Source organism: Coptis chinensis, chromosome 3, assembly GCF_015680905.1.
Source record: "Coptis chinensis isolate HL-2020 chromosome 3, ASM1568090v1, whole genome shotgun sequence".
In the NCBI taxonomy this organism is placed as follows: Eukaryota; Viridiplantae; Streptophyta; class Magnoliopsida; order Ranunculales; family Ranunculaceae; genus Coptis; species Coptis chinensis.
In genome coordinates this window covers 37,280,767-37,294,958 of record NC_141458.1, presented here as the reverse complement: position 1 = coordinate 37,294,958, position 14,192 = coordinate 37,280,767, and the positions used below count along the sequence as shown (strand labels likewise).

General features: G+C 36.8%; 1 protein-coding gene across 1 annotated transcript; it reads left to right on the top strand.

The window, feature by feature from the left end:
* The first annotated feature begins 3,650 nt into the window (after positions 1 to 3,650).
* Positions 3,651 to 14,017, top strand: LOC147509466 (serine/threonine-protein kinase STY13-like). Its single transcript, XM_086601748.1, has 5 exons — positions 3,651 to 3,821; positions 3,964 to 4,021; positions 4,132 to 4,179; positions 4,268 to 5,178; positions 13,412 to 14,017. The coding sequence occupies exons 4-5, from the start codon at positions 4,274 to 4,276 to the stop codon at positions 13,749 to 13,751; spliced, it is 1,245 nt and encodes a 414-aa protein (XP_086457874.1). The 5' UTR covers positions 3,651 to 3,821; positions 3,964 to 4,021; positions 4,132 to 4,179; positions 4,268 to 4,273; the 3' UTR covers positions 13,752 to 14,017.
* The last annotated feature ends 175 nt before the right edge of the window (positions 14,018 to 14,192 follow it).

Below are 14,192 nucleotides of genomic sequence, written 5' to 3'. Positions count from 1 at the left end.
TTTGAGTATATATGCCACTGTTTCCAGATGCAAGCTCATGACCTACGAGTCTCGAGCTCGTTTTGTAAAACGAGTCGAGTCGAGTCGAGCTCGAGCTAATTATAATTCAAATCGAGTCGAGTTTGAGCACAAAGTGGAGCTTGACATTGAGTTTGATCTCGACTCGAAAACTCACGAGCCGAATCTGAGCATGCCAATACTCGGCTCGCTCGACTCGATGACCACCCCTAATCAAAGGGGAACAACTGTCAATACTCGATCTTAAGTCTCTAACTCAAAAACTAAATTGATTTATCAGTATACATTATTTTTATTTTTATTATTTTTGGGTAAATTTTATCAGTAATTCAGTATACATGAGTATGTACTGTTTTGCTATTGATGTTGTTCCAAAGGATGTGTAAGCTAATAAATCAAAGGAACACTTATATGAAGCTCAACAGCATAGAGTTACTCATGACTTTTGGCGAGGATGATCTACACATCGTGGTCTCGTGGAGATCGTCGTAGCAAAAACTTATTACTTACCTTGTTTTGACCTGAAAGGTGTCAGTACTATTAACATGAATTCTATAAGAATTATTTGTACTTATATTATATATTTTTCTTGTAATAAAAGAACAGATTGGATGACATGGATTCTATAATAAAAGATACCATCTTGGCATCTTCCATATTCCAATCATTAACGACTTTCATAGAGTTCAACCACCAACATAACTAGTTGAACTTGGATAAGTGAGAGCAAAAGTAAGAGTCAATTGAAGCTCCATATCATTGTTTATTATATTTTTCTTAATAATCAGAAATTAGATGTTACTTGGGTTGTGACAAACCGCCTCCGTCCACATTACATCCTTTCTTGTGAAGTGTGACCGGAACACTACTAACAAAGTTCCCGGGGAAAGTGCAACATGAAAGCCCTATAACTTAATGGAGACTATGAGCACCCAGTAAAGGGATTATGGGGATGGATGTGGATCTTATGGAACATATCTATATATATCCGCTATACTTGCGAAAATATAAATTTTGTTATACTCGAAATCTTGTGAAACTTGTGTTAGATGGATGACCACTAGCTAGGTTCAAACTTTATTTTGGTTTTCATGCATTCTTAACTTCATTTTAAGAATGGGTGATATCAACGAATGGGTGATATCAACGGGGAAAGTACAAAATGGGTGTCTAGAATTCAAAAGAATTGAATCAAACATAACATTATATATATATAAAAAAAGATAGAAAGATAGAACAGGTTACTTGAAAACAGGCTATATATATTTATTTTGAATCAAGCAAAGCGATTACTCGGTCGATATGGCCTCAAATAAAAATCTAGTGATATCAACATGAGAGACAATAAGTTCATAACTTCATTGTTTGATTTAATGATTTATTTATTTTGAACTTGGATAAACATAACATTGATGTCTCGTCTCCATTTCTATAAATCAAAAAAATTAAAAATATAAATAACTTAAACGGTAAAAATCCCAATGTACATAAACGATGTAAATAACTTAAACATCAAAACTCGGCGAGTTCACCGAATATGCTACTTCACGAACTCGGCCGAGTTCAAAAACTTCTGAAAAGAATTCAAAACTCGATAGAGTTCACGAACTCGACGAGTTCAAAACTCGATAGAATTCAAAACTTCGGCCAGTTCACGAATATGTTAGTTCACGAACTCGTCACCCGAACTTCGGCGAGTTCAAAACTCGATAGAGTTCACCGAACTCGGCGAGGGGTTCAAAACTCGATAGAATTCAAAACTCGAGTTCACCCGAATATGCTAGTTCACGAACTCGACGAGTTCAAAACTCGATAGAGTTCAAAAACTCGACAGAGTTCAAAACTTTCACGAATATGCTACTTCATCGAACTTCGAACTCGAGTTCAAAACTCTGACAGAATACGGCATGAAGAATATTTTTTTCGGCAATTTAGGATTTTGATTGCATAGCATAAAAGGTTTTCCCAGCATAGATATATGATGAACGAAAGTTATCATGCTTATGTTGGTTGTCGTTTTATTAACTTTGGTGGTTGCCCAAAGCAAGCGTATGTCTCTCTTGAACATAGTGGATCCAATGGTCCGACACTCCGACTCTGAATTGTATATATGGTTCTACTTCTTTAGAACCCGGTTTTGCATACGAGGAAACCGCTAGAAGAGGAATCAACTCCAAGGGTACCTCTACCATGTTGTATGCTTCTTGCTTAGGCACCAATCAAATGTGCCACATTTGCTACCATATAAGCATATAGGTAGATTGGCTGCAGTTTCTTTTCCTCATCGGCTGCTAATGTTCCTCAAAATCTTAGTTATTACTTACTACTACGGATTTTCACTATTGCGGTTTGATGGACAAATACTCGTCAAAATCATCTATCCGCTTAGTATACTCAACGGGGAAAAAAAAATGGTTACTCCAGCTCCTCAAAAGCACACAAGTCCGAGTCGTACTTACAAGTTTACAAGGACTAAAATACTACAAGATACAACGCGACTTTTTTCGAACCAATTGATACAATGTACATCAAGTAACTAACCAATTTATACAAATACGATTTCAGGCCAAAGTAGAGAATAAAATGTGTTAATGGAAGCATACCTTAATTGGAACTCGAGAGAGAGTGAAGTTTAGAGAGCTCAGGTGGTCGTTAATGGCGATGGAAATATGTAATTACTATAGTCGATCCCTCTTTTTTTTTTGCTAGATCTGTTTTTTTAGGTGGTTGTTAATGGCGATGGAATTGGGTTCTGATAAAGTCGATCCCTTTTTTTTTTTTGTTAGATCGGTTTTTTTTTTTTTTTTTTTTGAGAAGATGATGAGGAAAATACGTTTTTACCCTCATTGAGATCTTCAGATCTTGAGGGCGAGATCCGACGGCTCAAATGAAGAGTGAGATAAGAGTGTCACTATAAGAGTGGCACTCTAGACAAACCGTATATATATATATATCACAAATCTTAGGTGAAAATTAAATAATAACAATTAACAAGAATCTCAACTCAAACGTTAAAGACAACACCATTGCCTAAATTAAAAAGTATAGGGGGGAGTAAGAAAAAAATATACACTATAATGTTTTCAAAACGAGATTTTCAAAGGCTGACTTATTTCAAATGCATGCGAATCCCTTTAAAACAAGATCATGGAATCCTCAAAAACAATATTTTGGTAAGATTTCATCTCCCCTGACACACTTAACACCCAGCACATTTTCTCCGTGTCCTGAGATTCCAAAATCAATCAGCACCAAACTTCAGCTTGTTTGCTTGCATGCCGAATATTTTACTTACTAACTGCGGAAACTTTTTTAGTTTTCCAAACAAGTGTCAAAATTTATCTCAAATGCCGAGATATATTCGGTCGCGTGTCAGTATACTAAAAACTTTTAACTCCACTTTTTCCTTTTTTAACAAAATAAAAAACATTTACTCACATAACGACAAACAGACTTCCCTTTTGGACCAATTAATAACGTTATCCCCATCAAACCAAAACCACTAATCTCACCTCGAGTTTCCCAACTGACAAAATCAACGGCTCAAAACACAAACAAGCAGCTGACGTGGAGAGAAGTAAGAGGGCAAAATGGAGATTCCATTTAATTAAAGAAAGAAAATGAATAAACGAGGACTTGGAATTACTCTTTTCTTCTTCTACTAGTACTAGTCGTCTCCTCTTTTTTTTCTCTCTTGAGCAGAAAATAAAATAAAAGTGTTCTTGAATTTGATCGTTGTTGTGTAATCTGAATATTATTACTTTGATTCTTGTTAGATCATCGGAGTATTACTTTCAATCAAGGTGATTATTGACTTGTTCTGTTAATTCTAGCTGTAGATCAATTGAATACTTGTTAAATTTTAGTTTTTGTTAAATATTTTGTTGATTTAGAACTAATTTGATGGATAAATTGTTGATGTTGAATTGGGGATGGTTTTTTCAGGTGGAGATGGATTTGATTTGGTGTTCTAGTTTATATTAGGACACTGAGTTTGGTAAAGGTATGTTTTTCGATTCTTGTTATGATATAAAGACTAAATTTTTTGATTGAAATGAAGTTTGTTATTGAAGTTTGATTGTTTGGTTTGTTTTTGAATTGAATGATTTGTAGAGGTTTTGAGGAAGGAGTGATTGTTGGTTTATACTAAGGAATTAATTGGTAAGTTGAATTTCATACCTATAATTGCTTGCATGTTAGTTTTGACTTTGAAAGCTTTTGAGCTGAGGAAATACTGTTGTTTGTTTAGGTTTAAATGATGGTGGAGGGACCAAAGTTTCCAGGAATTATAGGCAACGCGAACAATGGGAACAACTTTTATGATTTTACTCAAGGGTTTTATCAAAAACTCGGTGAGGGTTCTAATATGTCAATTGATAGTATGGGGAGCATGCAGACAAGTAATGGTGGGGGGTCTATCTCAATGTCTGTAGACAACAGCAGTGTTGGATCGAACGACTCTCATACCCATATTCTAAATCATCCTGGACTGCGCCCAGTTAATAATAATAACTCTATCGGTCACAGTGTTCGTCCTGGGAGGGTGTCTCATGCGTTAAGTGATGACGCCCTGGCTCAAGCTTTAATGGATAACAGATTCCCTACTGAAGGACTGGAGGATTATGATGATTGGACTATTGATTTGAGGAAGCTCAATATGGGGATGGCTTTTGCACAAGGAGCTTTTGGGAAACTTTACAAGGGAACATATAATGGAGAAGATGTTGCAATAAAGATACTAGAAAGGCCGGAAAACAGCCCTGAAAAGGCACAGCTCATGGAACAGCAGTTCCAACAGGAAGTTATGATGCTTGCTACTCTGAAGCACCCAAACATAGTTCGTTTCGTTGGGGGTTGCCGTAAACCATTAGTTTGGTGTATTGTGACAGAGTATGCAAAGGGTGGATCAGTTCGCCAATTCTTGATGAGGAGGCAGAATCGATCAATTCCATTGAAAATAGCAGTCAAGCAGGCCTTGGATGTTGCTAGGGGAATGGCGTATGTGCATGGACTTGGATTCATTCACAGGGATCTGAAGTCTGATAATCTGTTGATCTTCGCAGACAAGTCAATTAAGATTGCAGATTTTGGGGTAGCACGGATTGAGGTTCAGACTGAGGGGATGACACCAGAGACCGGAACATATCGCTGGATGGCCCCGTAAGATTATTATTGTTATTTTACTTTAATATTGGATATTTAGCATCTGTCTTCCTTTGCTTGTTGTCTCTGTTTAGCTCCCATGCAGCTCATATTTTGATGTATACTAGTGGCTTTGCATGTTTTTTCTGCAGAATTTATTTGGTACTTATTTATGTTGTGCAAATCCTTATGTAGAGTGACATGCATTTAGTTTTTATCATTAAATTCTGTCGTGTAATCTTTACATGCTATGTAATCTTTACATGCTGTGTAATCTTCCTTTCTTGCCCCTTAGTTGTATTTGTTAGATATTTTGAGCTCAATAGTTGTATTTGGAAGTTGGTTAGTTGTATTAATCTGTTAATTTGAGGGTCCTGCTTTAGAGTATGTCTTTACCATGTGGCCTGACCAACTTCCTCTCCCAATAGCTGCTACAACATGATTAATGATTGAACTCTGCTAGTCAAAATACAACTCGTTTTTTTCTAGTTGTTATGCCATGTAATTAATTACTAGAGAAATTGTGCTAGTACACTATTTAATACTAACAAAAGCATTATATAACAAATATCCATGTTTCTTGTTGCCTTTGTTGGCACTTTGTTTTCTTGCTTGTAAGGTCTTATTGTTGGATTGTTAACCAGAATTGCAAAATATTCTAGCACAGTGCACTATCTCCATAATAGTAATGTGTCAAACAAGCGAATAAGTGTCATTATTAGAAGGAAATAGGTAGAACTCTTTGAGGTGTTCCCAAAAGAAGTTGTTGTGCTGAAAATTATTGGCAGGTTCATTAAGTGTTTGAGAAGTTGTTGTTTGTATAATGTGCATAAACTTGCCTAAATTGAGCCCACGTTTCATTGAATAAACAGTTATCCTACCTTAAATAATAAATTCTTCCATCATAAAGATATAATGCTTCCAACCAAGCCTCAAATTCAGAGAAATTGGATTAGGGAATTTGTTAATATTTAGAACCCCAGAATGGAGATCTTCTCTCCCCTTCACATCAAAGTTTCTGCCAATTGTTTTTAGTGAAAAGTCATTACAAGATTGTTAATACCATGGAGCTCAATGTCTAATTTGACTGGGAAATACTTAAATACATTTACTTTCTTATCAAAACATCTATACTGTCTAACAGTGTATGTTTTGTGTGGGGCCAATCAGTGGTTTCTACACAGATATGTGAGCATTCTGTGGATGTACAGTATGTTGTTTCTTGGGTGTACCTCCAACGTCTTACCTTTCCCTCTGCTTATGGATAAGTCATGTGCAGTATTATGCCATCAATATGCCACCTGTTCAAACTGATCCAGTTATTGCTTCCTTCTTTATTGATTCAGATAGTCTGCCTCAAGTCGACTTGGGTACCTAACTCTGTCGAGTAGTACTATTTGAAGTAGTCCAAGGTAGTATTGCAGGTCTACTCCAAGCAAAATCGATATTAGATGTTAACTTGTTAAGAACCTTACTACCAGATTAATGTCTGATCATCTGATATGTTTATATCTTTTTGCTCAGTGTATATCCCACTCATGGATACAAGGAGTATTTGCCATATGTGTATGGAACAGCTTTAATTAGTATTAGTGTGAAGTTGTGAACTAAAAGTTATGTAAGGGAAGTTTTGCGTCCTTTAAATCTAACATTTCATTTTAGTCAAGGATGCCAGTGCTATAGAGGTTATATGCTGAATTGCTGAAATGATGTTTAAGGGAAGGAAATACATTCTGTACTACACATTTAGCCTCCATAAACAACAGTTCTAAGGGGATTCCACAAAATACAAAGTATAGAAACTTGTAGTTGTAAGCAATGCGTAAGTTTATTTATTAAGCCTCTCCGCTGGCTATCTGATGGTCCCAGAAGATTAAAAAATTCCAGAAGATCTAATATATGATTTGTTTGGAATTCGCTGAAGTTGCGATAAGTTTCCCTTTAATTACTTTCAACTTTCAAGATAAAATAATTAGTCATCATTTCGGCACAATGGAACATATGATTGTTTCTCTTGTAGCAGCTTTTGAGTATATAAGACATGTTATGATAGTCTTTTGGTAGTATTCGGCAGCAAAAGAGCTATCTTGTGATTGTGTCAAAAAAAAACTAACAAAAATGCTGTTGATTCATACTTAGTAAGGAACATGGTTTTGGAAAAATATAGATCTTTTGGTAGCATAGGGTCTACTCAGAAGCCACTTATTTGGGAAGGATGGTTTTGATAAGTTAGGGTCCAGGCTATGGTTTAGACACAATAGAAATGGCAGTTGAAGGCTACACGAGTTCTTTATGAGTGGAAGTATGGAAGTTCAATTTATAAATAGTGTTATGAAAAATGATCATATAAGCTCTCCAGTAAAGGAATTTATAGCCGCCAAGACTAATGTATATAGTCTGCACCCGTCTCATTTCAAGAACTCATTAAATTCCTTCCTCATCTTTCATATCTATGGGTGTTATTAAGGACCTCCTATCAATAATGTCATCCTTAAAATCCCTCATCCCCATTAATGTCGTGTTTGTCTGCCCATATAGTTGAGAATCATGTCATTGTTCATGAGCTTGCTTCAGTAATAAAAGATTATAGGGTCAGCAAGCTCTCTTGGGCTTGACACTTCGCCACAACATAGAGCATGTTGAAGGACATTTATGAGGCAGAGGATTGCCCCTCCTGGATGTAGTCTGTAGCCTCATTTATGAGGCAGAGAACATTTATATGAGAATTGGAATGTATCGAGTACAATTTCTTTTTCCTATAGAGGCACAAGGAATAACGATTAGGATTAGGATTAGGAATAGGAATAGGAATAAGTCGTGTCTCCTTAAAGATTTTATCAGTCAAGGTGCAAGTGACATTAGCACTGAGCTTGGATGGAATTTTGTACACTAAATAAAATCCTTTGGAACGTTATGAACTTGAAGGAAGAAGATCCTTGATGGTTTGGAAACTAGGCTTAGAATGACAAAGTTCTTAGATGGAGCTTAAACTGACTCAGGGTGAGGAATGGGGATGTCTACGTGTCACACTGTGCACGATCAATAGTGGAACCTTCCGGTGAGGAAGATCCCTTTGAGAAGAAAGGAAAAAAACCTACAAATTCGTTTACCTGGAGCTTTCAGTAGCGAAGGGTCTATCTTTTCACACTTTCTCCAATTTATTTGACAATGTTTTATCAAGATTTTCCGGGACTTGCTACTTGAAAAGTTAGCCTAAACTTTCTCTCCTCAACTCATTCTTTGTGAAACATATGTATTCGATAATGTTTGGCCAGGACGTAAGTTACATTGACACAGATACGTGTGTCCATATCTGACACGGCGAAATATCAAGTATAAGGGGTATATCACATACTATATGTGTCTGTGTGTGTCCGATGCGGACACATGGATACGTATCCGACACGGACACGGACACGGACACATGGATACGTATCCGACACAGATTATTTCTGGAATATGTTGTGTCCATGTAACATAGGCTAGGACGATTAATAATTACTCGAAACTATGTCTTAAATCATAATTAGAACAGTGTAGCACTTAAGATTACGAGTTAATGTTGAAGTACTTGAGAGGTTGTTTACATATGAGGCTCTCATCTTTCCTTTTGCATCTCAAACATAGTTCTTTTTAGTCGCTATTTTTATTCCTTAGCTACTTTTTTTGGTCAATTTTGTCGTGTATAGTGTACATAACAAAGTTGTAGTTGTGATGGGTTTATATGACTCATATTCCTAAATTTGCATTTCATACAAAAGGAAAGTCCTTGTGTTTTCAAAGCAATTGTTTGCTTTTTTCTAAGGCCGTCTTTGACAATTTGATTGTCATGAAGAGTCCAGCAGAAGGTCTCCACATTTACATCTCTCTAACATACTTACCGATGGATAGTAGTATCTAGTACTGCATCTGCCCTATTTAAAAGTTTACCATTTATTTTGGAAATGGAAATAAATGGAAACATTTTTTGCTTTTTATTTTACAAATCAACTAGCAATAAAGTTGGTAGCAACCAAAAGCCACTCTTATTGACACTTGCATTTATGTTGTAGGAACATGAGATGTCGTAGAATCTCTGTATCATATTGTTAAGCAGAAAACTAGAAATGCAAGTATCTATTGGCACACCTCTAGAGAAAACTAACACTCTCCATAGTGCTTACAGCTATTCTGTTTAGCACATGCATACACATTTTGACAGCGGTGGTTGTGCCTATGGCGCATGTTCATCTCTGCAATAAATCCTGTGCCTACAACATGCCATGCAACACACCTTAAGCCAAATATGCTTTAGACTAATTCAGTTATGACTTCAAACACTTGTTGGCTTCTAAGAAATCTTTTCTCATTTGACACATTTTGCTATGCTCCTAGGAAAATCTCTTGCTAAACTTTCCGTATGATACATTGTACATTAAACACTTCCTTTTCACTCACATTATTGTTACCCCTCATACGTGTTGTTTACATGTAAGCCATTCTGCCATTGCCCACAGCTGCACTTTCTCAACCATTTTTTGTTGGTACAATCACAGACATTCTATTTCTCTTTGAGTAGTTATTCATCTTGATCGTAGTTTATTGATTCTAATACTGATGTACCGTATTATAACAGTATATACACATAATGGTAATTTATTATTTGGAAGTAATATGATCAGCTACATTTTTTTTTTTTGCTCGGTAATCAGCTACATTTCTAGTCTGAGTTATAGAGTTTTTTCACTTACTACTTATTTATTCCTGTTTTATGTTGTCAACCATTATATACTTTCCTATTACTTAGGAAGTTCGTATTTTTTGTTGTGGCATACTATGCTTTATTACGATCTTTATTAGTAATAATTTTTTGTATTACCTGTTGTGGGCCTTAAACCCGTCCTCTGCTGGTGAAGGTGGGAATCCAACCTAAGACCTCAGTCCCAAACTCCCAAGTCTTAACCAGTAGAACACTGGACACCTTAATAGCGTAGGAAAGAAAAAGAAAAGTCTTGAACACTGGGGCATTCAACTTAAAACCATGATGAGTAGGGGGACCCAGAAACTTTTATACTATATTGCAACGCTGTAAACATCCCATGTGGGACATACTAATATCTCACCATGCCCCCTCACGTGTGGCATTACTTGATCCTTACACGTGGACACAGGGTGACATGGAGTAAACGGGCCCTTTGGGCCAGGCACAATAGCCTGCTATGGTACCATTTTAATCATTGGGCATCCAACTCAAAACCAAGTGGTGATGAGTGGAGAGGCCCAAGAACTTTTATACTAAATTGCAAGGCTGTAAGCATCCCATGTGGGACTATACAAAATATTTCAACAAAAAAGATAAAGTTATCTTTTACTTGCCTATTCTATCCCATTGTGTTAATAATTAATTATTACATCGTTAATGATATTCAATTATTCAACTGATATGATTGATGAGCGTAATAAGTATTAGTTATGATTTCTGATGTTCTTACCTTATTCGTTTAATCCCGTCTGTTTTCGAGTATTTATTGGTATTTACCTAGAACAACGATGTTGTACTCTACTCTCTTTCCTCCTCTCGAAACACACACTTTCTCACACACAGGACACACATGTCTCATTAGACATGTTTTTTAGCCATGTCTCGACGGTGAACTTACACAGTGAGTTAGGAGCTTATCTTTCGTCAAGATGATGTCCACACCGTGGAGACCATCCTACTGAAAAGCTCAACTTGTGTGAACTTTGTCAAACGCTGTCGGGATGGGCTGAATACATTTCTTGAGCATGAATAACATGGATTGTGGGAAAAACATATCCACAAAAATCATCTCTTAATACATCGTGTAGAGTGTAACGGATAGTGCTGTCAATGGATCGGTTTGAGTCGGATTTTGGAAAATCCATTGCCGAACCGATAAGATAATAGGGTATCTGAAACTGCCCGACCCGAACCGACAAGACACATTGCCAACCGAAACCAAACTGAAACTATGAAATCAGTCATCCTAAATTAGATCAACTAATTTCAGCCACACAATTTATAAAACATATACAAAATTTAACCATAAATATGACTAAAATGTCATCCTATCGGTTTGGGTTCATATCAGTTTGGTGGATGGCAAATCCGAATCCAAACTAATATCTTATTGGAACTCAAAATTGAACCCATAACTGAACTGAAACCGAAACCGCTTTTTATCGTTTTGGTTCGGGTCGGTTATTGGGTTATCCCGAATCCATTGACCGCCCTAGTAATGGATACAACTGTGGGTTCATTGATCCCATCCCATCACACACAAAAGCATTATCATTTTGGACAAATGATAAATAAAAAAATGCAAAGTAGTAAGGTAACACCTAAATAGGATGCAAGGCTAAGATTAAATACAGTCCTTGCCCACCTAAGTTTGAAAATGTTTGAATTGATATAGTCACAACTCTTTGTTACCTTGTTATTCGGTCTTGTATTTTGTTTCATTCCAAAACCGATTCTAGTCGATTGAAAATCTTTCAATGTCCGCTATTATATTGATATAAACAGCTTGTCGATATTTCATTTTGGAAGATATACGATTATAATTTGAATTATAATGAATTTGATATTTATAGAAAGTTACCAGTTCTTGCTTATTGTTGCTGTTTATAACTTCATATCTTGGATATCCGAATGCACTTTACTAAAATATCCCATTTGTTTGCTACATTTAATATTCTTCTTCAATCCTTAGTGATACTGTTGTGTTTTGTAACTAAAATGGATTCCCCCGCGCGCGCTGTGTGGGGGAAGAGGTGGTGCTATTCCAGCTCATTGTCTTAATAGTTGAAAATTCCGCTCCTTGTTGGTAATCAACCAAGTCGATTGATGAGAATAAGTGGTCATTATGATTGTCTGTTTTTTGTGCCATTCATTTAATTGTGTTGTTTGTGGAGTATTTGTGTTCCCCTAATCCACTCTGGCTCTCTCAACTCGTTTGCACTTGCAAAATGCGCACTCTATATTGTGACCACAGGAACAAAACAACTCTACCCTCGCACATAGATTATGAGTCAACATACAGCATTACGCCATTACAGCATAATGTTTGGTCTGTATATTATATTTAATGAGGTTTTGGGGTTTGGTTGCTCTCGTAGGGCTTTTCTAGGGTTGATCTTTTTCTTTCAAGTTTGTACTGTAGGAGTGAAGGTTCTCATAAACTGCTTTTTTTGTTTGGTATATTAATATGTCTATTTTTATTAACAAAAAGTACTCGTCACACAGCGATCCTGCTACTTTGTGCTCTTTGTTCCCATCTCCTGGTCGGCTGGTCTCACTTCGAGTTACTCGTATTCCTCGTACTAACTATCCTTGTCAAAGTTTCCTATATTCTTCTGTACGGTTATTGGCGGAGGAAAAACTATCATAAAGTTCTGTAGCATGTCTACTGCAGAGTCGTTTGATCATATTCTCATCCATTGTCAATTTCTTGGGAGGTGTCAAGCTATTTTTGTGTGTCATTCAAGGTTGGTTTATGTAGTTCCCTGAGCGTTGAAGGAGCTACCGGCTTCCTGGGTTTGAGAGTCCATTCCTTTGAGGGTTGGAGCCTTGGAGGCTGTGGAACATAATTTCTTTTGTAATTATGTGGAGCATCTGGCTGGAAAGGAACATGAGGCATTTTGATGATAAGGCATCATCCATGGAAGAACTCATGAGTGTGTTTTATATGCTTTCTTGAAGATCTTATGTTAATTGTTGGTTGTCTCTGGGATTCGTCAGTTTCACTTTTTGCTGTTTGTTCATTGTCAGTCAAATCTTTGTGTACAGGTCTTCGCAACTTCTATGTTGGTGAAGTGTTTGCAAAATCTTCAAACCTTTTTGTTGACGACTATAATACGATACCTTGTGATAGTAAATGTTATGCTTGCTTATAAAGAGGTCAATTGAAAGTAATGGAGACTAATCATACTTCTCTTTCCTGATAGAAACCCGTCAACCATCAGTATAGGAACAACAATGAGCTCTGCTCTTTTTTAAGTTCTCACACGTCAATTCGTATTGAATAAGAAAAAAAAAATGTTTGAAGGTTGTGGCTCTCTGTTGGTGTGCTGTTACTGCATTGAAAGTTTCGTTTATTAGGACCTAGGGATCTATAAATTAAAGCATATTCTGTTGTCTTACTCTGTACCTGTTCAAATAGGAAAGTGGGAGTATCTATTTAGTTATGTTACATGTCTTATTACTCATTTTGAACTAGGGCCTTTAAATGAATTCATCTGTATTGTGTAGGGAGATGATCCAGCATAGGCCCTACACACAGAAGGTGGATGTCTACAGCTTTGGAATTGTGCTGTGGGAGCTCATCACCGGCATGCTTCCCTTTCAGAATATGACAGCTGTGCAGGCAGCATTTGCAGTTGTGAACAAGGGTGTCAGACCTATTATTCCCAGCGACTGCCCCCCTCTTCTTAACGAGCTCATGACGCGCTGCTGGGATGCTAACCCTGAGGTCCGTCCACCCTTCACAGAAATTGTCCGGATGCTTGAGAATGCAGAAGCTGAGATTGTCACTACAGTTCGGAAGGCCCGTTTCAGGTGTTGCATATCCCATCCAATGACTATTGACTGAGGCAGAGAAGAAGAGAGAAGAAAAAGGAAATGAAAAAAGAGGATAGGAGGAGAGAGAGGTTACTTTCTCTGGCTGTGTATCTATTAATATTTTCTTTCTTCAGATAGGAAAGAAGCCTGCGTCTGGTATCTAGTGGTCTCTGTTTTCTGTTTTCTGGACAACCTTTGTTGAAGTAACTGTAGAGATCCTTCCGTTTTCTTACATATGGACATGCCTTTATATTAGTTGCTAAAAAAGTTAGTATCTATTGGATCAATTTGGCTTTCCTCCTCTGTTGTAGCTGGTTTTCGTCTTTCCCTTTTTACCTTTTTGTTTAAATCCTTTCTTCTGTGTGTGTTGGATGTTATAACATTTCCCCCCAACTTTTTTATTGACTTTAACAACTTCTATCATAGCTTCGTTTGCGATCTTGTTAGTTTCAGCTTTGTACTTGCAGGTTGA

Excerpts from the sequence above, each read along its gene's own strand:
- LOC147509466 (XM_086601748.1), top strand. The coding sequence starts at position 4,274 with ATGATGGTGGAGGGACCAAAGTTTCCAGGAATTATAGGCAACGCGAAC. Across the intron at positions 5,179-13,411 it reads ACATATCGCTGGATGGCCCC|GGAGATGATCCAGCATAGGC; the intron begins GTAAGATTATTA and ends TGTATTGTGTAG.